This window comes from Pezoporus occidentalis, unplaced genomic scaffold (genome assembly GCF_034315485.1).
Source record: "Pezoporus occidentalis ecotype Australia unplaced genomic scaffold, CSIRO_AGI_Poc_V1 ctg79, whole genome shotgun sequence".
In the NCBI taxonomy this organism is placed as follows: Eukaryota; Metazoa; Chordata; class Aves; order Psittaciformes; family Psittacidae; genus Pezoporus; species Pezoporus occidentalis.
This window is the reverse complement of record NW_026916147.1, coordinates 2,872,688-2,893,484: the sequence shown is the minus strand read 5'-3', so window position 1 is coordinate 2,893,484 and position 20,797 is coordinate 2,872,688. Positions and strand designations below refer to the sequence as shown.

Genomic DNA, 20,797 nt, shown 5'->3' with positions numbered 1-20,797 from the left:
AAACTTCCTTTGGCTATGTTTGTCACATCCACTTTGAGAGAGAAGTGAGAACTGAGGAACAGAGGAAACAAATAACTTGATATAAATGTTACTCAAACCTTCCTACACATATATAAGTGCAACTATTCTGCCTGAATGAATAAACATGATTTTACTCAGGTTTTAGCTGGATCAAGCTAAGTTCTGTGCTCCATTTGCTGTCATAAAATAATTTATTTTGTTTTTTTAAACCACCTAGATGATCTGCATTGCACCAAAATTAGCATTATGCTAAAATGTCTGATTATATCTGGCTGCCCTCCTTGCTATAATAATTTCCATGCCTAGAAATGAACCTTTCTTCACAGGCAAACAAACAGAATTACTGCAAGAAACAGTGGAAAGACATCATAGAATCAAACTGCTGATTTATAGCTGTAAAAATAATCTGGGTCATGTTCAGTTTTGAGGTGAATTGCACAGAAGGGAAAAAAAGGCAGACGGGTGACTCAGGACAGGACCCTCATGGTATCCTGGTTCCATGATCCTATAAAGACGTGTAGTTAGCTTCTGCCATGTAGAAGCAGGATGTGTACTTAAAAGGCTCCTCTAGCATTGTATAGATGAAAATTTCAAGAGCATAACCAAGTAGAAAAGAAAGTCTTCCACCGGAACATTAAATTCTACCTAGGCAAATTTAAGGTATTTTGTGCCAGGAAGAGGGAGAACCCTCTTGTTATTCTCTAACTGCTATCTGTATTCAATTTGTATCCAATACAATTTGTATCCAAGTGTATTGGATACAGTAAAAGGTGAATTTGAAAATAAAATTATCAAGTACAAATTTCATAGCAGTCATTAAAAAGTTCTAGTTAATTGTAAAGGGTTTGGATCAGAGAATTTTGTCTTCCTAATGATTAAAGAGAAAGGAAATGGTGAGGTAAATAAATAGGCAGGAATAAGGATGCACTTCAAATATTCCCCATGAAGGAGTTGATCTATTAATAGCTAATTTGCTATGCTGCTTTCTGCCCTCACAGTAATCAGCCTTTTGTCACATACTAGTGAAATCCATTAGCTGCAACTTCCTTATCAACTTCCATGGCTTTCCAGCTACTAAAATATTTGCATTTTTAACGATTCATTTGACTGATAAAGACTCATGTACCAAGTGCTAGAGAGGAAGAACAAGGCATAGTGTGTAGAAATCCTGTTAAAAAAAAAAAAAAAAAGTATTACAGTTCCTTTTAATAAAAGGATTTACCTGAAATACATGGAATTGGAGAAGACTTGGCAAAAAATTGAGAAATAATCTTTTAAATTATGTTTTAATTTAAGGATTGTGACTATATGGGAAGATTTTAACTGCAGTATTTCAATCAACTTCTGGTTTCATTCATGTCCTTAGTCACAAGTAATTTTATTTCACTTTTTTTCTGTGATACTTGCACAGATTTTCCTTCTCCTGAGCTCTTTCAGCAGTGCTCCTTTCCAGTACTTACGGCATCACTACAATGCCACCATAAAAATACCTACTATAAAATTAAGAAATTTGAGAGGGTACCAGGGTACCAGAAAACAAAACATGACCGAATAAATCAAGAAAATAAGCAAACTGATAAAGCCATAGAAGATTCCATTTTGACACAAACATCACAATAAGTCATCCTTGGTAAAAGAGCAAATTTGGAAGCGATGTCTGATAGTTCCATGGAGGATTTTGACAAGCATATTTTTAAAAATACACATGAATTTTGCATTGGGTCTTTAACGTTCCACGTTAACTCTTTTGCAGGCATGCTTCTAAAGAATGTAAAGTACATAAAAATGTAAAATACTTATCTCTAACATTGATGGCTTTCAATAAAGTTACATAGATTCGCAGACCTTGACTTATGTTACTTTGATAGCGAACCAGCTGTACTTCCTCCTACTGATAACACTATATCGGTCAGGCACTGAGCCTCAGCAGCAAGGGCAATACCGAGAAGGTGGCAAGGCTGGGATACTGTGCCATAAAAACCACAGCATTACATTTGGTTCCAACAGGTGTGCGGATGACTGACTTCTTGTATTTTGATACTGGATGTAATCAACAAAATCGTAAGTTTGTGTGGTCTGTTCACACAAAAAAGGTCACTCTGCATTATCCTCTTACATGGTCTTAAAATGTCTATGCTCATTCTGCTTCCAGGGCAAATCCAAGTGACATGACCTTGTTGAGGCATCAATGAAAAGAAATCTATGTTCATATATATTTCTGGTTTTCATAACAATCTAAGGACATATAAGTGAGATGATACAGCTACAAGTGTTTCACAGTGCAGTGCTCCTGAAGTTGTGTATTTCAGATGAAACATCATAAAAAGGTGCTGACATCAAGGTTATTAAAGTGCTCAGAGAACTATTATCTTCACAGTATGATGACATCTTTCGTTTAACTGTCTTTTAGTAATGCAAATGTGCCCAAATGCACCATACTTAAGAATTCAAATCATAACCTGCTACTACAAAACACAAAATGTTAATACAATTACTAAAGGAAATAACTAAACTGAACATGGAGAACAAGTCATATAAGCAAAGATGGACAGTCATACCCAAGTGACTAACTTCCTTAGGCATTATTTAACCTATTTGTAGTCATTATTTATTGATAATAATATAGTCATTTCCAAAAGCAAAATCTAGTCTACATTTCAATTTATTGTTGATGCGGCTCTCTCTCTTCCTGCTCACCCCAAATGCCTCTGAGAAAATAAAACTTAAGTCTCTACTTTAAAAAAATTTCATGATCAATTACCTTCGGTTTCAGCTAAGTACATGACTAGACGAGGAAGATGGACAGCATCCCCCTCTGAATGCTTTGGTACACAGCCTCCTAACCATCACTAATGAAACACTGCAGAACGGTGCAAAGAAATGTGAACAGCATAACCCTGAGTTAACTTGAAACCGATGTATCTTACAGCACTTTGTTTCAACACTCCTGCTCACCCCATATATGAACTGTAATCAATTACACACAGTTTATGAGACACTGCCCATTTATAACATCTTTGCTGAGAATATAACATATTAACTGTTAATAATAAGGGTTAACATGAGGATGATGATACTGCCGATTAATGAATTTGGAAGACAGATTCAATAGCTTCCTAAGTAAAATGTTAATCAGAGGAATCTGTGGTGAAGGCATCTATTGTTTAAAGTCTCGATGTGAATCCTCTCAAGGATAGAGTCTAGTGATTATGTGCACAGTATTTAAGGTTTCGTTAAATCCATCAGAACCTTTTAGAATGCTTCTTTTGAGTAAGATTACACCTGGTGCTTCATAGTAGGAAAGCACTTTTAAGAAATGTAACTGACAATCTTATGTTCAACTCTATTCAAGATGATAAATTATTTGCATTAAATGCATTATTTATAATCAGCTTCAACATGCCTTTATCAATATTATTTAAACAATTTATATTTACATTACTAGGCAATTATGAACAGAAAAGGCAGTTCAGAACATTATATCCTCTGGTGCACACAGGGCAAAATTTAAACCATAACTGCTACTGCAAGTTAAGCTATATAACAAAACCAAACTAATGGACAGGAACATATTTTATTTCTGGTAGCACTAAGGGTATTTTATGCTCTGTGCACCGGGAGATAACAAATAGGATCACTAATACAATATAGCATTCAGACTACCATAGTATGACCCTGGAAGTGCGAGTGCTCGTGAGTACCAAACTCAGAAACTGAAATTGGCATTGGCTTCAAAGGTCCCTGAATGGTGTTCAGAAGCCCAGCCCAGCTACTTTTGAGGTAAATGCGGCTTTTATCTTGAAACTTGAAAATTCCAAATCTTTATTAACTAAGCCTTAAGGCTAAGTTGCGTGACTAAATTACTCACTGCACAACAAATAATGTGCATTTTACACATTTCTCGTACAAGTGTCTCCAGTGCTGCTAGGAAGAACAGAGGCACCCACTTTGCTTCCTGTTCTTGCACACAAAATTTTACCATCCCTTTTGAGAAGCAGCAGTGAAAACTGCAACTCAGGGGACAGAATATCATGTTACCTGCCCATAAAGTCACCAAAGGAAAGATCTTTACTTTGCTTAAAAAGGTATGCAGATCATTCCTTAACATTTCAATTTCTAAAGAAAATATCCCTTTGGGCTATGTAAAGCACCAAAACTCAGTGAGGTACAGCAGGGTGAAAGTTGCCAGTGAGCAAAAGTTTAAAAAGCTGAAGTTTCAGTCACTTAGAAACAAAGGCACAAGTCTCTGGATGAATGCCTATAGAAGAAACAGGTTTCATATAGGAGGGAAGAGGATAGCAACAAATTCAGTGCAAGAATAATAAACCCCACTTTTTTTTTTTTTTAGAGTAGTTATCTTTTTCAACCTACAGTAAGTCTATCGTCCCAGGTATATCAAGAAAACTTTGCTAGTGTGCATTGATATACACAATATGGTCAAAGCAGCTCTTGTGTAAACACAGCTACACCAGATGAATTACAATTTGTTATAGTAAAATAAGGATCTTCCCACACAGCTTTACTGAAGCAGTAGTTGATAATGTTACAGTCACTCTCACAGTACTATTTATCCCAGTTTAGTATACACTGCTATATTTGTGTACAGTACATATGCTGCTTAGGCATCCCTACCACAAACAGCGTGCCACTTGTATGCCACTTACAAATTGTTTCAGACTAACTTCTCGCATGCCCTCCTTTCCAGTGTGCTGGCTTACATATAATGCAATTAGTAAGATAAACATGAAAGACAATGTATACATCTGCTGAAATTGTTGAAGTGCTTCAGCCTATTCCCCTGCTCTTCACAAAGCCACGTTCCTCACTTGGCAATCTGCACTACTCCCTATCATTTATGCTACCAAATCCTCAAGCACCAAGACTTCCTGACAGGGGACTTGAAGCACCACTATCCATCTGTTAAAGCATTTTTGTTGTATGCTGATGAATACCCATACCTTTATAGAGTATGAAGATAAAACCTGGTCTTCTCCCTTTTCTTCTAACATGAACTATAAGCAACAAGGCCCTGACTAAAGACTAATGATTGAAAAAGAAATCCTGAACTAACAGAAAGGAAGCAGGATCACATTTAGCAGTACACAAGGGCTCCAGTAAAGTACCTTGCTGCTGCTGCTCTCTCACTAACCTCACCACAAAAATACCCGTGGGCTTAGCTGTCCAAAAGCATGGCTCTGTTTACCTGAACAATGCTTTCCCAATTGGCCTGTCATCCATTTTGGATCAGTACAATATTGTCCAGCTCCTGCATGTGAAAGCTTTCCAAAGATCTCTCAACTGAGTAATCAGCTTACTTGGCAAGTGTCTGTATTTCAGACACCCAGCCTGACTAATAGCACATGGCTTTATTATCCTACCAGAGCAATGGGGTTTGGTCATCTTAGAATGAAGTACAGGTAGTGTTTGCATTCACTGCGACACATTCTGATGGCCTTTCTGGGAGACAGCTTATTTCAAATACTGACCTGAAAAGTTTTCCTTGTTATTTAAGCATTGTTATATCACCCAGATTTTGTGATCCCCACCACAATTAGCAGGTAGGTCTCAAGGGTACCCGAAGGCCATTCAAAACCTTCAGAACTCTCAAATGATGCTGTAAATGGTCTGGTAGGGGGGCTGGGAAGGTAAGGGAATGTCTCCTTCACAGGTTGGCCACCCGAGGAGGGGAAAAAAGATGTGTAATTGCTAAACATTTCTATTATATACCTCCCAAAGTATAGAGGTGGTGACCACACTGGGAACGCAAGCCAGATCAGTTTCATGATCAATGAGTCTATTGTATTACAAGTTAATACCATAAAGTACAATGAAACAAGAACCTTAGCCCAGACCCCCCAGCCAATGAACACTAACACACCAAATACTGGCTGTAAGTAAGGTACAACATGCTGAAACTCCGAGATCAAGAGCAACAACTTTGAGAGCCAACAAATCAGCATTGTGACAAGTGACTGTTAATCCGAAACAATGACTGCTTATCACAAATACAATTAGACACACTCTGGTCAGATATCTTGTTATCTCAACCCTTCGTGCCCCATGCTGGGCGCCAAAAAGAACTGTTGTGGTTTAAGCCCAGCCAGCAACCCAGAACCATGCAGCCGCTCACTCACTCCCACCCCCTTCTGGAGCGATGGGGAGGAGAATCAAAAGAACGTAACTCCCACAGGTTGAGGTAACAACAGCCCAGTAACTAAGATATAACACAAAACCACTGCTGCTACCAACAATAATAATAATGATAAGGGAAATAACAAGGGAAGAGAATACAACAGCTCACCACCCACTGACCAATACCCAGCCTGACCCGAGCAGTGATCTAGCCCTTCCCGGTAACTGCCCCCAGTTTATACACTCAGCATGATGTGCTGTGGTATGGAATACCCCTTTGGTTAGTTTGGGTCAGGTGTTCTGTCTCTGCTTCCTCCCAGCTTCCCCTCCTCCCTGGCAGAGCATGAGACTCAGAAAGTCCTTGGTCAGAGTAAACATTACTGAGCAACAACTAAAAACATTGGTGTTATCAGCGCTGTTCCCAGGCTGAAAGTCAAAAACACAGCACTGCACCAGCTACTACTAAGAAGGAGAAAAATGACTGCTACTGCTGAACCCAGGGCAATATCTTAAAAATACTGTCTAAGAGGTGCAAGATTAGCCAGTAAAAAGACATCTTAAAATCAAGATACTTACAAAAAGCAAAAGCAGAAGTGGAGTTATAACAATGCCCTGGAAGAAACAAAAAAAAGAGTCTTTAGTCAGGGAAGCAGAATAGTCTTTATTTCCTTGTACCTTAGTGCCTGGAAATATAAAAACATCTTTCAACATCATAGAAATTAAGTAACAATAATTTCAGCTTTGCTCTTCATGGTGTATGCTCTTTAACATCTGTATGCCAATCATTTTATAAATTATACCTTTTTTACCTCTAGCTTTCTCCATTTTGCACCTAAGTCCCTCTATTCTAAAAGATCTGATACACAGAAATATAGATCATTTATTTTAAAAATCATATTAAGGCTCTCCCCTCACTGTACTGTATCTTAACTTGACTAAGCTGCTCCTCCTTAGAGGGGTACTTGTGATCAAGTCCCATGCTACCCAGTCCCAGGTCCTCTTCTGAGCAAAAGCTGCATCAACCATGATGAATTAGGTGTCGTGACTGTGTAATGTAAACTGATATTCCCCAAGGAAATGAGCTGAGATCTCAAAACTCATTTCACTTGATTAGACTTTGCGTCTCACTGGTAGAAGGCAAGTCTTTCATCTGATTTAATCACACAGGACCACCTCAGCTTTTCACATCCCCCAGGCAGACGCAAGCAAAAAGATTTGTTGTCTTTACTGACAAGGAACAGGTTTCAAGCTGATGATTGGACAAAACAGAAGATTTTAACTTTCATGAGAGCAAATCTTAAAATGAGTTCTTTGGGCTGGGAGTTAACATGACATGCATCAGTTTCAGAGCTGCAAACAGCAATTCCCCACCATCCTTCCATCTGACTTCAATATTTTATTATTGCTCAATAAAATGATTCTATCATTTAATGCATGCCAGTTCACAAAGCTTGCTCAGAACTTCTCTGACCCAAGACTATTCTTCATCCAGATATGTCTCAAGAAAAACTAGTCTTTCAGCTATTCACAAACTTTATTGTTTAATGGACAGAAGTCCAAAACTTGCTCACATTCATCTATAATGATGCTTATTTTCTGTTTTTTTTGCTCCAAGCAAAAAAAAACCAACAAAAAAAAACATCAACCGAACAAAAAAAAGCAGCTGTCTCTGCTTTTCATTTAACCTTGAGCAACACAACCTTACTTCAGTCTTTTGGAAGCTAATATACAGAAAAACCTTACATGACTATTTTTGTATTTGTTTTCTGGGTCCATAAAAAGTCATGGATCCAGACAGCCCATAAGGAAGAGAGATTTCCTATTGTGTTCTTAAAACAAAAAGCAACAAGTAAATGCCAAAATTGGTAGCAGACAAGAAGAACTGAGGAGGAAACAGTTAAGCTGTGCAACTTGAAGGCTCTGTAGGATTTAAAAACATATTTTGAAATAAATAATATATGCCATATCTGACTGCCCCACAGCCTAGCTATCCATAATCGTTTATCTTTTTGGAAATGTCACAGCTGAGACAGGTCATAAAAGACTAGAAAGACAAGAAGAAGCAGCAATAAGAATTGCTTCAGGGAGTCACTCACAGTTTACAGGGAGGTCTAAACCAAAATGCAGATAACAGTTATGAGGAAATGTAAGTGTTCAAGTATACCAGCTGTAGAAGAACAGAAGCCAAGGAAGGGAGGAGGCACCAAGAGCTGATCTGATACTTATGTACAGTAGCATCTATGATGCTTAGAAGGAAGAACTGACAGTAAGATCTGTCTAATGTAGATGCAACAGTCATTTCATCAGAACCCAACTCCGAACTGCTACTAAGAATACGTGAGCCAGACTTTCCCCTTCTCCCCCTTTTCCCATTGGCAGCTACATTTCACAAGTGCTTGAGTATTCCCTAAGTGCCTTGTAATTTTGGGATGGCAGAACACCACTGCAGCAGGGTTCCACCTTCAGACCTTCGCAATGAGCAAAGAGAAGCACGGATGGAGTGGAAGGCGATATGCCAAAACATCCTGTACTCCAAATGAGCATTGAGTGTAGGAAGAAGAGAGTACACTGACAGCTGGTGAGTTTAGCCAGGTCTTCTCTAAATCTGAAGGAACTCGTTGATTCAGCACCATTAGTCATTTCTTACACGCTCCATGCCTCAGTACATTTTACAGCAATTTTATACGTTACCAAAAAATGCTAAGATAAAAAACAAAACAACCTTTCCCTTTCTTTTGATGATAAACAAAGATGGTGTTCTTCCTCTTTGGCATGGGGCCTGTGACTTGGTGTAAATTTGCTTTAGAAGCGTGGTGATATTAACGCAATGGGCAACTGCCACTGCTAAATCAAAGCATACATCACAAAAGGAAACATTACCACTTTGACAGTAACACTTCCTAATTCTGTAAGCAGATAGGAAGAAAATCATGATATACATCCTAAGTAGATTGCTGGCTAAGCTTCTTGAAAACCTAGCATTCAAAAGGTCAATTCTAGCAATTCTTTAAAAACTTTTACTGTTAAACCCAGTGATCTCAATAATCAGAAGCAAGCTTCCCATTGCTTCACCACAGAAAAGATTTACAAGGTTGAATTCTGACATTTGCAACACATACACAATCCTCTGGGAAGCTAAACAAATGCCCGACAGAACAGACAAGTTCGTATTAAAAAATAGATGCTGTTGCCAAATCAGCTTAATTTGATGTTAATGTTTTATTTTGATAAGGAACACCAGTTTGAAAAACCACAGAGATTACATTAAAGCAGTCAGTAGTGCTTTGGTGACTGATGGTTTACAGGTGCAAGCAAGGCAAGATTTGTTAGGGGAGGGAACATCTCTTATCAGGCGGACTAACAGAGTTAGTAAAGAACAAACTTTGGGCACGTAAAGCTCATTTTTATGGTACCTGCAAACACTGACATGCTTTTATGTGCAAACTCCTTCGAATCAGGTTTCTGTTCCAGATCTGAAGAAGCGTTTACATGACTAGTATATCTAACAGATACTGCCTTTCTCTGCACACACCACCTGGCTTCAACACATTATGTCTTCATTCGAAACATGCTCCTCAATATGCTCATAAGAATTATGTGATGCATCTCAGTTCATACCCACTAAAGAATAATACAGAGAGCACACTGAGTCTAAAGCCTACTGATAGAAAGTACAAACAACTATTTATGTTTTGAAGGTAAAACTATAATCTGATTCACTCAGAATAAAGAAAAGATGGAAAAAAAGTTAGTCTGCATGGTCCAGCTCAGGCACTAGCAGAGGCTTCAAAAAGATGAGGCATATTCTGACACTGGCAGTGTGGTTGCTTTCTAAGACTGACAAGCTGAAAAGGAAGGATAAAGGAAGCTAAAAATTAAAATAAAGGCTAAAATTTCTAAATCCACTGGACACTAACACCATCAGAGAAGAAAGAATAACTAAATTTGACTACACGTTTCCCTGCCTTGCTTTCCAGGCAAGTACTGTCAAATACATAGTGTATGGAGATAAGCAGATTGTAGATTAGCACTTCCAGCAGAAGCTGAGCATCTGCCCTTGAGAATGCAAGGTCATTACACAGTTTTAGCATCTTCAAAGTTCGGGTGGAGTGTTAGGCTTTCTGACTGCTGCCCACAATGGAGGCAGAGTTGTAAAGTGACTGCCGTTTGCTAGCAGCAGAAAAACTTTCAAGAAATCCATTTACACCTCTGATGTGAAAGATTGACTGAATACATTCCAATGATTTTAGAGGAAGCGGAAGAAAAAAATCTCAGCCTGACCTGAGACACTGATACTACATAGGAATCTGAATAGTCACATATCTGTAAACACATTTCTTTTTACAGTAAAGATCATGAAACATGTCTTAATTAAGGGAGCTTAAATACAGGTTTGTGAGCATGTGCATAAATGTATACTTTAACAGCAGGGACGTAGTGGGAAATCCATTTAATTGTTATTTGTCTTGTATAGATAAAGATGTTAAGAGATTTTCTATAGTTTTTATCCAGTACAGCATTGCTGTACAGCAGCTATTAAAAGGTGTCTATTCTCCAAAAGACTATGTAGAATCAATACACTTAACTGATTGCCAAATCGGACAGCAAAAGGAAGTAACATAATGGATGTGAAACTATGATGGCAAATCATTAAGAAAGAAATTATGCAAATAGTAAGAGGAAGGTGGGCACAGATCCAGAGGGACACATGGTAGAAGACGAGTAAGGATTATTGTAATGAGGCATGAAATAAATGTGAACTTTCCTTCCTTTCCTTTACACACAAATTTCCCATGCAATTTTTCTTCATTCTTACAGGTCATCAGTATGACACACTTGTGGCAATTACTAGTGGAAAAAAAACAAACAACAACCCTTAACCAAAGCCACATCTGATTTATTTTAAGAGGTAGGGCTAGAAAGGAAAACTAAGGGTTTGTAATCAAGGTTCTAAACAAAAATGTATTTTCTGAAATCAATTATCAACTTGTGTTTAAAGCTACAGATGTTCTTGAAGGCTCCCACAGAGCAGGACAAAAAGAAGCACCAGTGTAATAAACTGAACAGTGAAAAGTTAACTGGGCAACATTTCCACTACTACTGATGGAGCAATGTACGAGAAAAATGGCTATGAACTGCGGATAATTTCATCAGAAAACAAGCACGAATGAGAACTGAAATTAAATCTTCATCTGTGTACAGCACCATTTCTCATATGGGTTTATTTCAAGCATCGCTGGCACTTTTGGTAAAGAAAGAACAAAGAAACTCAGCCTGTCCCCACCCCCTAAACAAACAAATCCTTGCAGTTTTTCTGATTACAACATGAGAGAGAGAACTTTATCTTGAGCACTTATTATTTCTATTTCTTCTTGTCTTTTGTTTCCTTGCTTTTGAGCTTGGAATAGTAGGGTTTCTTCGTCTAAAAAAAAAAAAAAAAAAATCTTTATTTTGACAAATTTGCAGATTACTTTATAATGTTTTACATTACAAAATGAGAACCCTGCCCCTAGAAAAGTACTTCTAGGTCTGAATTCGGTATGTTTGTGAGCAAGAGAGAGCTTTGACAGAAATACAGATAAAGGCATGTTCTCAAAAGATCTGATACGACCACAAAAGAAAAAAAGTGGGCTCTTCTAAAGGTCAAAGAGCTTATTGTTCAGTGCTTTCAAGAACATGAGATTGTAAAGACCATAACAGCACTCAAAGCCAACTCCCAAGTCTATTCAAATGAAGGAGTAACAAGACTTCCCCCTACCCTCACCCCTCAGACTGGTCACAGATCCACAATGCCACATCACAACACCCGTGTAATATGTTGATTATTACTGTACTACTACATTATGCATCCTCTTGAATAAAAGCATATATATATACACATATATATACTTGATTTATAGGCCCATGCCCAACTACTGTGCAGTAACTTTAATTTTAGACATCATATAAAGAAGGACTCCTGCTGCTGAAACAGGACTTTCACATACCTGGATAACCAGCTAAAGGCTGGTTCCAGTATCATATTGAGAGTTAAGCCAAAAGTATGAAAAGAGTATTTCAGGAAGGTAAAACTCCATACAAACCCAGTTTGCCTGGCTCCCCAGCAGAGGGCATCTTCAACACATTAGAAACGTTCTTATGCAGCAACAGCGCATTTTAGAACACAGCAGTAAAGCACCTGAAGTTTTAAAGAAACTATAAAAACTTCTTGGGACTTTGCAGGTGATACTGAAATAATATCTGGCATGATGAACAAAATACAGCAAAAGTCTAAATCACAGTTAAAAATCAGGGCTTTCATCAAATATCCCGAAAACTCATAGCCTGTATTAGCAATATTTTAAGAACATCTAAATGAAATTCAGTTAGATGGGAGAGTAGGAACTGTCTGGCAGAGTGTGGAATAGCTCTTACAATAGATGGGGGGCTGCTGCTGGGGAAACCGCTTCTGGCTGTACTTCCCAAGTGCTGCAAGCACCTGCTACTGCAGCAGCTCTGCAGCACTGTGTGTGACAGAGGGAAATGATGGAAAAATCCCTGGAATGGGATCAAACTGTATTCCTCATGAAAACTTGTAACACCTTCCTGCAACTTTTTGTTTCCTCTCTCTTGTTCAACACATTCAAGTCAGCTGTCTTGTTAACATCCTCAGTGCATTCAATGATACTGGCAAGCCTGTAGCTCTAACTGTTTCCAATTTCCTCTTCAGCTGCTTTTGCTGACCATAATTCCTGCTTCAAAACATCCTTCCTCTCCCTTAACACTCTCCTCAATGAGAATCTTTAAAAACTTCCTCATGTGCACAATACTTTTCCTAATTCCAGCTCATTAAACCATTGTCTCTTCCTATTCAAATTTATTTCTCATGTGGTGTCAGCAGAGAACAAGATCTCTATTATTCTGTATGTCAGCATAAGAACTGAATTTATAAACTGCTATTAGGTAGGCCCTCCCTAGAGGCAGCATAAAAGGGAGAAAAGAACTTCTCAATCATTTACACCCTTTCGTTTTTCAGAGCAATCCCCGTCTTTGCAAAAATCACTTTGACACAATCCTGCCATTTCTACAATGCAGGCAGGCTCCCACACCATATACCATGACCTCAGTGGGACTGAGGAGGAAAGGCACAATTTGTAGGATTAGGGCGTCTGTAGGTGTAAGGATGGCCCTTTCTCAATAAAGAATTTAACGTTTAATAAGGATATAATAAACTTGCAGCTTTGGGGTGTATCTTTAGTGCAAGGTATGTTAGTACAGTGTAAAGGATGCACCACAATTCCTCCTTTGTTTTATATGTAAAAAAAACGGAAATGCAGTAACATACATATTTTAGAAATTATTTTTCCACCTAATTTTTAAGTCTCCTTTCTTGCAGAAGAAAGTTAAAAAGGATTTAAATTTCTCCTGCATTTGGATCTATGTCGAATAACTAGAAAATGCTAATTTTAATTACTAAGACGACTTACTAGGAAATCGTGCCAGCCTCAGCACCTCTGCTGTCATAAAACCATCTGGCAGTACAAAAGGATGGCACACTAGATGGTGCTGTGGGACCTTCCAGGGGAAAAAGCCTCCTAAAATCTAAGTTCTACTGTTAAAATAAATTAGCCACATAGTTGTTCCCGTATTTTCAACACATTTAAGAGTACTGAGTCACAGCAAGAGAAACCAGAACCACAGGTATGGAAGGAATACACCAAGCAAACATTCTGCTTCAACTGACACTGCTTTTTGGAACAGCTAAGCGCCCCTCTTCCACTGGAATAGCTTCTCACCTCTCCTTCCCAAAACAAGAGAAAACAGTTTTTATGCTCTACACCAGTCTTACTTTAAAGGGTTCTACATGTAAAGCACAACTGAAACAGTGATGTCTGAAGACAAAACACCCTTAAAACCTCCTCTGTGCTTCCTTATAAACTGGACCCGATCATCCTCTAGCAGTCAGTATTTTATTCCATTGAAAGGTTTAAAAAATATATATATTTTAACACAGTAAGCTTTGAATTAAAAAACTGTGAATGAACTTTTCCTGCCATGATAATCTGTTGCATGGAAGAAAACAGAAACTTATTTGAAAAATTACACAAATCTGATATCAAAGCTAGGACAAATACCACAGAAAAATACCACAGTTATCAAAATTGATTCTACTCATGTCTTTCTATGGCTTTCATTGTAACTTGAAACTATTTAAGTGTAACAGTTTCTGTATAAAAAAAAAAAAAAAATCAATATATGAACCAAAGCACATTCCATTTTTTTTAATGTAAATACTATGTTTGAATAAACCACTATCATCCTCCTTTTTCTTCAAGTCAAGAACCTCAAACAGTGCAAGTACAAAACACTGTACAACCCTTCCTTGACATATGGAGGAAAATAAAAACTTTATATAATGGGCAGGAGTGTTGTGGCAATAAAAACCTGTAAGAATTAATTATGAATCTGTAGGAGTAAAACACTTTCTTAGCATTGTAAGGGTCTCTTGGTGACCTGCTATTCAGAAATACGACTTAAAATGTCCCACTAAAGTGCTGGCATAATTCTCACACTCACCCAAACTGTTGGTTTGGTCTGTGGTGTCCATGAAATGAGATACCACCCAACCCCCTTCTCCCTCTCCCCTGCACCCTCCAACAAATCAACTGCATGCTTATTCTATAACTATTGTTACAGATAAATTAGACAGCTTACAACGGTGGTGTCAGGAAAATGTCTCATCAGCCAAGGTGCTAACTACACTCTGTATGGTAAGGCATGCCCTCCAAAATCCCCCAGGGCAAAAGATGCTCAGGACCCTTCAGGCTCATTTCCAAGTCTGCTGGAAAGTTAAGCTATCAATAACTAGTTTGAGAGTGAGCTCACTCATACATTCATTTTTTCCTTTAGTCTTAATGCCCTGAATTGTTTTACTAAAACATATCAGAAATTTCATTCAATCTGTTTCCACTATTATTCCCAGATATGATTTCCTCTCAGAACTGAGGAATTCAAAGCCAAACCCAGCCAAAATGCACACATATGTGTGTGCGTGCACACGTGTATACACAAACCCCCCAAAACCCAGCCCCCAACATGGTAATCTATACTGCCTGTGTTCTGTGCTGCCTGCCTGGCCCCAAGTCATCAATAATGAATAGAAATGTACAGCTACAGCAGTAGCCTGTGTCATGGGCTTGTCAGGGATTTTTGAAAAGGAACAAAAACACAGGTTTGCCTTTTGATTGTGTCTTCTTTTGCAAACACAGTATAGACAAAACAAAGGGGTATTTAAAAAGTGGTAACAATTAACCCTTTTCATACTAATTGACAGTTTCTTCCACCATACAGACTGGAAAATTATTTGCTTGTAATGCAACCACTATTCTCCTAGGCCTGGGAATTCAACAGTAATGTTGATTCTGAGCACAGGGAGGGCAGGTTGTTTCTATTTTAAGATAATGAATACATACTCAAGAGGAGTCAAATACCATGGTTTAAATAGAGGGAAGAAAAAAATTGTTTTGTTTTGTTGTTTGGTTTGTTTGTTTTTTTTTCCCAGGAATCCAGTAAATTTAGTTTCAAAATTGTTCTTGAAGAAGAAACTTAATGAATGCAAATACATACACACAGAGTCAATGGATGCAACGGCATTATTAAAAAATATGCAGATCCTAATGAATGAATTAGACAATGTTTAATAAAAAGAGATGGCTCTTGTATCCATTCTTCTCAGTGTTCCTGAATACATTTCTACAGACATTAGGACGGCAGTCTTACAGAAGTGATTATCACACATTTTACAAACAGAACACACCAGCTGGTATACCACCAATCCACCCCCCCAGGGAGGGTGGGTGGCAGACTACAAAATGTCTACAGGACACACACAAACCAAACTGATTGAAAAGCCAGTTGTAAACTCGAACCTTCCTTGCTCCCTACACCTGCCTAAATTCCAGAGTAAGTCCTACAGTTGTAAAATTAATCAATAAAAGCATTAACTTCCGTAGTAGCTTCTGTAGTAAATAAGTAAATATTCTCCACTTTGGAAGATATAACTGAAGAGGCAGTCTTGCCTTCAAAAAGCCTGGAACCAGATAATTTGTAAACAAAATGAAACTCTCCAAGTACCTACTTTGAACTGGGCATCAAAACCAAGACATCTCAATTGACAACATGTTGCCAGGCCATCTTTTCTACAAGTCAGTAGCAAATAAAAGCACATGGTTTAAACATAACTGAGGAAAATCTTCACAAAGCAGCAATCAATAACACGATTTAAACAGCCTACTTTGTACTCTGACCTAATGTTATCTTGTGATAACTGTTTTTAATGATTAGAATGGTATATTATAGTATTCAGCTGAACTGAACTGTGCATAAATCGCTGATCGTTCATGGGCTGAATAGGTTATTAGTGACTGTGAATAAGGAAAAAGGACCATAAACCACCTTTCTGTGGCAGATAATAAAATAACTGCCTCAAAAATTACAAGTACACACTATAGTACACTAAGGTTAAAAAAAAAAACAAAAAAACAAACCACCAAAAAACCCCCAAAACCACAGAAATGTGATATAAATTAACTGGTTAAACAAAGATAAGTTACTTACAAAATAAACTTTATTCTGTTTAAAGACTTAACCAAATTATTTTACAGCAGAAAAGTTGTTTCTCAATTCTAACCCCACAGGTACTTCAGCATGACTAGACTGATTATTATTAATTCTATACAATCAGTAAAAACTGCTTCTTTTCTCCTACTGACCTGCTTTTGTGGTTTTGCAAGTGCTCAGCCACCCATCTCCCAGCCTGTCTAAACATAGGGTTGACAGTATGAAACTTCTGTTTTGTTTGGGATATCCCCCATAGAGTAGACAGCACATTTTTATGTGCTCAATATGCACATCTGCAACAGGGGTTTGTTTATATGCAGCAGAATGGGCCAAAGCCCCTGCCTTTGTTATCAATGCCATACGAGTCATGGAATATTTTTGGTTTTGTTTTTTTTTTTTTAAACCACCCGCTTCAAAGATATTCATTTTTTATATGTTATTCACTAGATACAGATGCAGATCTTGTATTCAAGACAAAAGAATGGTGCATTTGTTAAATTGCATGCTCTCGCACAAGTCACAGATGACCTACTGGGCGAAGGTATTGCTTATAGCAGCCTATCCCTCAGCACAGCATCCTAAATCACCCATTCCACCTGCTGAAGCAGCTGACATCCGCTTTGAAGCATGCAGGAAACTGGTTGAATCTACAGTGCTGTCACATCAAAAGCACTCTGTCTGCACTGATTTTGAGCTGGCAGGTCCAAGGAAAATTCACCTCCCTGAAATTCACCTCCACAAGGCCACACTGTCTGGCTCACATCTATCCTTGCCAGGAGACAGAAGTGCCACCTAGGAAGGTTCTCAGGCTGACCAGCAATGCCCACATCACCCAAAAACAATGAGAGGCAGGGTACTGCTATGAGGTTGCACATGGCAACAAGCACTGAACCCCATGTCTGTTGCAGTGAGCTTTTTGAGGAGTGTCCTCTGACAAAGACAGTACATCATGGCTTACCTGGGAATGGCAATGTCGGCACTCTCTGGGAGTACCAGAGCAGGTAAGTTGTAGAAAGGTAAAAACCCAGGCAGAGACAACCTAAGGAACTAAGTACTTTCATACAAATAAATAAATAAATAAATGGGAAAAGAAACGTAAGGAGGGGGGCAGCAAACAAAATTTGGCTTTGTACTTCAATTTCCTCCATGGGTTATGCTGCTTCAGCTTGCTGTCAGAAGCAGCCTGCTTTCCCCCTGTCTGGTGTGAATACTGGTTTTGCATTTAAATCATCTGCCCTGAAATGTGGATCTTTGATTCAGTAACATAACAGAATATTTCCAGAGGGGGGAAATTGTTTCTGAAAACAAAACAGTCCTAGTCTAGCAGAAACTGCCTAGGCAGGGAAGGAGCTGGCATGGGAGACTGGAACTAAATGAAGAGAAAGTAATTCCCTCACAGCCCCCACAAGAAAGGCTTTTTTTAATTTGAGCTCCCAATAGCTCAAATGGCAAGACAGTGTTAACTTGGAAGGTGTTTCCTACTTTACAGGAGATAAAATAAGGGAACAACTAAAAGATGTTGCGGAAGATTTCTACCCTCCCCCTTTCAGGGCAAGAGCCTTCAGTCTACTCTGTCCTCACGGAATCCCAGCTTCCTAGGTGTCTCCTTTCTGACTCCTAAGGCTTTGCCGCAGATCTCCCCAAAGAACCACTGCAAGGCTGGAAGTTCACAATATGGGATTAGACCATTGTGTACTTAAATTTCCAAAAGCCCCAGTCCTCTGTGTCCAGAATAAATCTCATTCTACGAGTAGAATACATGCCTTTTAAAAATGTAATTAGTCAGTTAAATGACACACCGCACGTGTTCACAGAAACTTGTTAGCTGAAGGGCCAAAACATACCCCTAAGGCCCTTAGTTTTTACTGAGAATTTCTAGGATTTTGTAACCAACAAGGGTTGTTGTCTGTTTTGTATATCTAACACTTTTCATGCACTGTTTCACCTGGTGGGTGGCAGACAGGACTTTTCCACAGAAGTTGTAGAATAAGTCACCTGCTATCTCCACCCTGAAAATGGGAATTGCAGAGAGAGCAGCAAGATTTAACCCACCCTGAGATTAACTGACCTGATTTTCGAAGTAGTTCTCAAATGCATTGTTTACCTGATTGATCTAACAGAAATCAATGATACATAACATAATAATTAGCATTATACACCACTGCAATCTACTAGACGTAACCATTTTGAACCCAGGACACCAACCCATCATCCATTCCAGTATTAGCTGTTAATAAGTAATAGTTGTTACCTATCACAGGCCACTTTTAATACACACAGCATGGAAGGGTTAAATAGCCTTACCTTGGTGTTAAATACAGATTCTGCTTGTATTCTGCAGAAGATACCTTACAAATGAGAAATACAACAGCTCCTAGCTGCCTAGTTATCAAAAGTGTGTTTTAATAGAGAAGGGATCCTTACCTATCAGTTTACTTTTTTATTCTAAGTGTGATTTTCAAGTGAAAAAGACTCAAGACCCTTTTTTTTTTCTCTGACGTTTTGCTGCATACTCTCACACAGGTGATAGAGTGAAAAAATAACCGCCTTGATTATTTACAATTACACATAACTCTTTTACCTATAAAGCAATTATGGGCAATGCAAATACACATAATGCAGGTCGCATAACACTGCAGTGGGCAAACCAAGGCCCTATTATGAAAGGCAAAAATGCCATCATCCCTCTTATTTCTGGATCAGACACAAAGGGCATCAGTCTAGTGCATACACAGAGCAGAAATAACCATCCTGTAGGCTAGCAGTAACAATAACTTGGGATGGTGGTTCCCAATATTGGTACTGCAACCTATCTAAAGACTTTAAAAGGCTTTTTTAACCACTGTATTACTGAGAAGATACAGGAACTAAAGACTTCCAGGATCAGTTTGCCAGATGCTTACTACAGCTTTACATGCACGCAACAAAAAAAAAAAAAGAAAAAAAAACAAACCCCACATGACTGCTTACTTAGGTAAAAGGTTTTTTTTTAATGTAAATATTATCTTTAAATTAGCATTCCTGGTTTGACTACAATCAAAAGCCTCTAACATCACAAATCATGACAACGAGGTGGCCTAGCAACCTAGACAGACAGACACAGGAAGTTCAGTCAGTCAGTAATAAAAAGCTTTGGCTGTCTGGCTTCAGGGAGAAGAAAATTGCTTGGATGATCACTTCAGTACTCTACTAGGTGATGCACTATTTTATTCTTTCTGATAGCTGCAGTTTAAAAGAACTCAAAACAGGAAAATGTACATGTAAAGGCTGAGCAAAGATGTGGACTGAAGCTTTATGTTGTTTGGTTTCAGATTCACACTTTTGATAGAGCCTAGGGAGCCAGAGAGAGAAGAAAGGAAACTGTCCCCAAGCGCCTGACAGTATCAAAAGTGAACGCAGCTGCTTAAGTTGCAAGCTACCTGTAGAGTGGGTCTAGGAGCAGGGGGCTCTGATGGAAGGGGGAAGAAGAACAGCCTTTGCAATGTTAGCAGGTATCACTGCAGTGTACTTGCCAGCAAAACAAAACATATTTATCAAGTCATGCCCACAATTATCATGATTCACCCTGGTACAAGAAAACGCACTGTCATTCTACTCACCAGACACTTTGGAGTAAATTTACGTTGCTGCACATTATAGACCCAAGCCTGAAGGCACTGAGCATTGACAGCTCCTCCCAGAAACAGAAGGCACCTTGCAGAAAGGTGTATTTCAAAAGAGAGGTGGAGTCAGAGAAGAAGACACCTTCTTCACTCTAATGATATCTAGGCAGTTATACAGCTAAAACTTTATGCTGTTGAAAAGCTTTATCTTCTTCTTTCAACATGACTGGCTTTTCTCTTCCCCAGTCGTTTCAAGGCTCTTTCTTTTCTGTTCATCTCTTTTTTTCTTCTTTTCCCTTCTTCAAAATCTCCAAAAAGATTAAAAGTATAATCCTCCAAGGAGCTGACTTACAAGTGTATTTAACATTTAAGCCTATACCCAGCAGGACACTGAAGCTCTCTGCATTTTTTTGTCACAGATATGTTTTTTGAAGAATTCTTAC

General features: G+C 38.4%; 1 protein-coding gene across 16 annotated transcripts in view; it reads right to left on the bottom strand.

Moving 5' to 3' along the window:
- SLC10A7 (solute carrier family 10 member 7) overlaps window positions 1–20,797 on the bottom strand; it is a 164,636-nt gene that overhangs the window by 42,681 nt on the left and 101,158 nt on the right. For 13 of the 16 annotated variants that reach the window (XR_009961608.1, XR_009961607.1, XR_009961611.1 and 10 more), the window contains one exon: window positions 6,730–6,765. The exons of 2 other annotated variants lie outside the window; for them this stretch is intronic. Coding sequence is in view for 7 of the 14 variants with exons in the window: in XM_062602823.1 (XP_062458807.1) it covers window positions 6,730–6,765 (36 nt within the window). In the remaining 7 variants the exon portion in view is untranslated. Of the gene's footprint in view, window positions 1–6,729; window positions 6,766–8,467; window positions 11,002–20,797 lie in introns of those variants that run through there. One more of the 16 variants, XM_062602827.1, reaches the window with a different exon arrangement.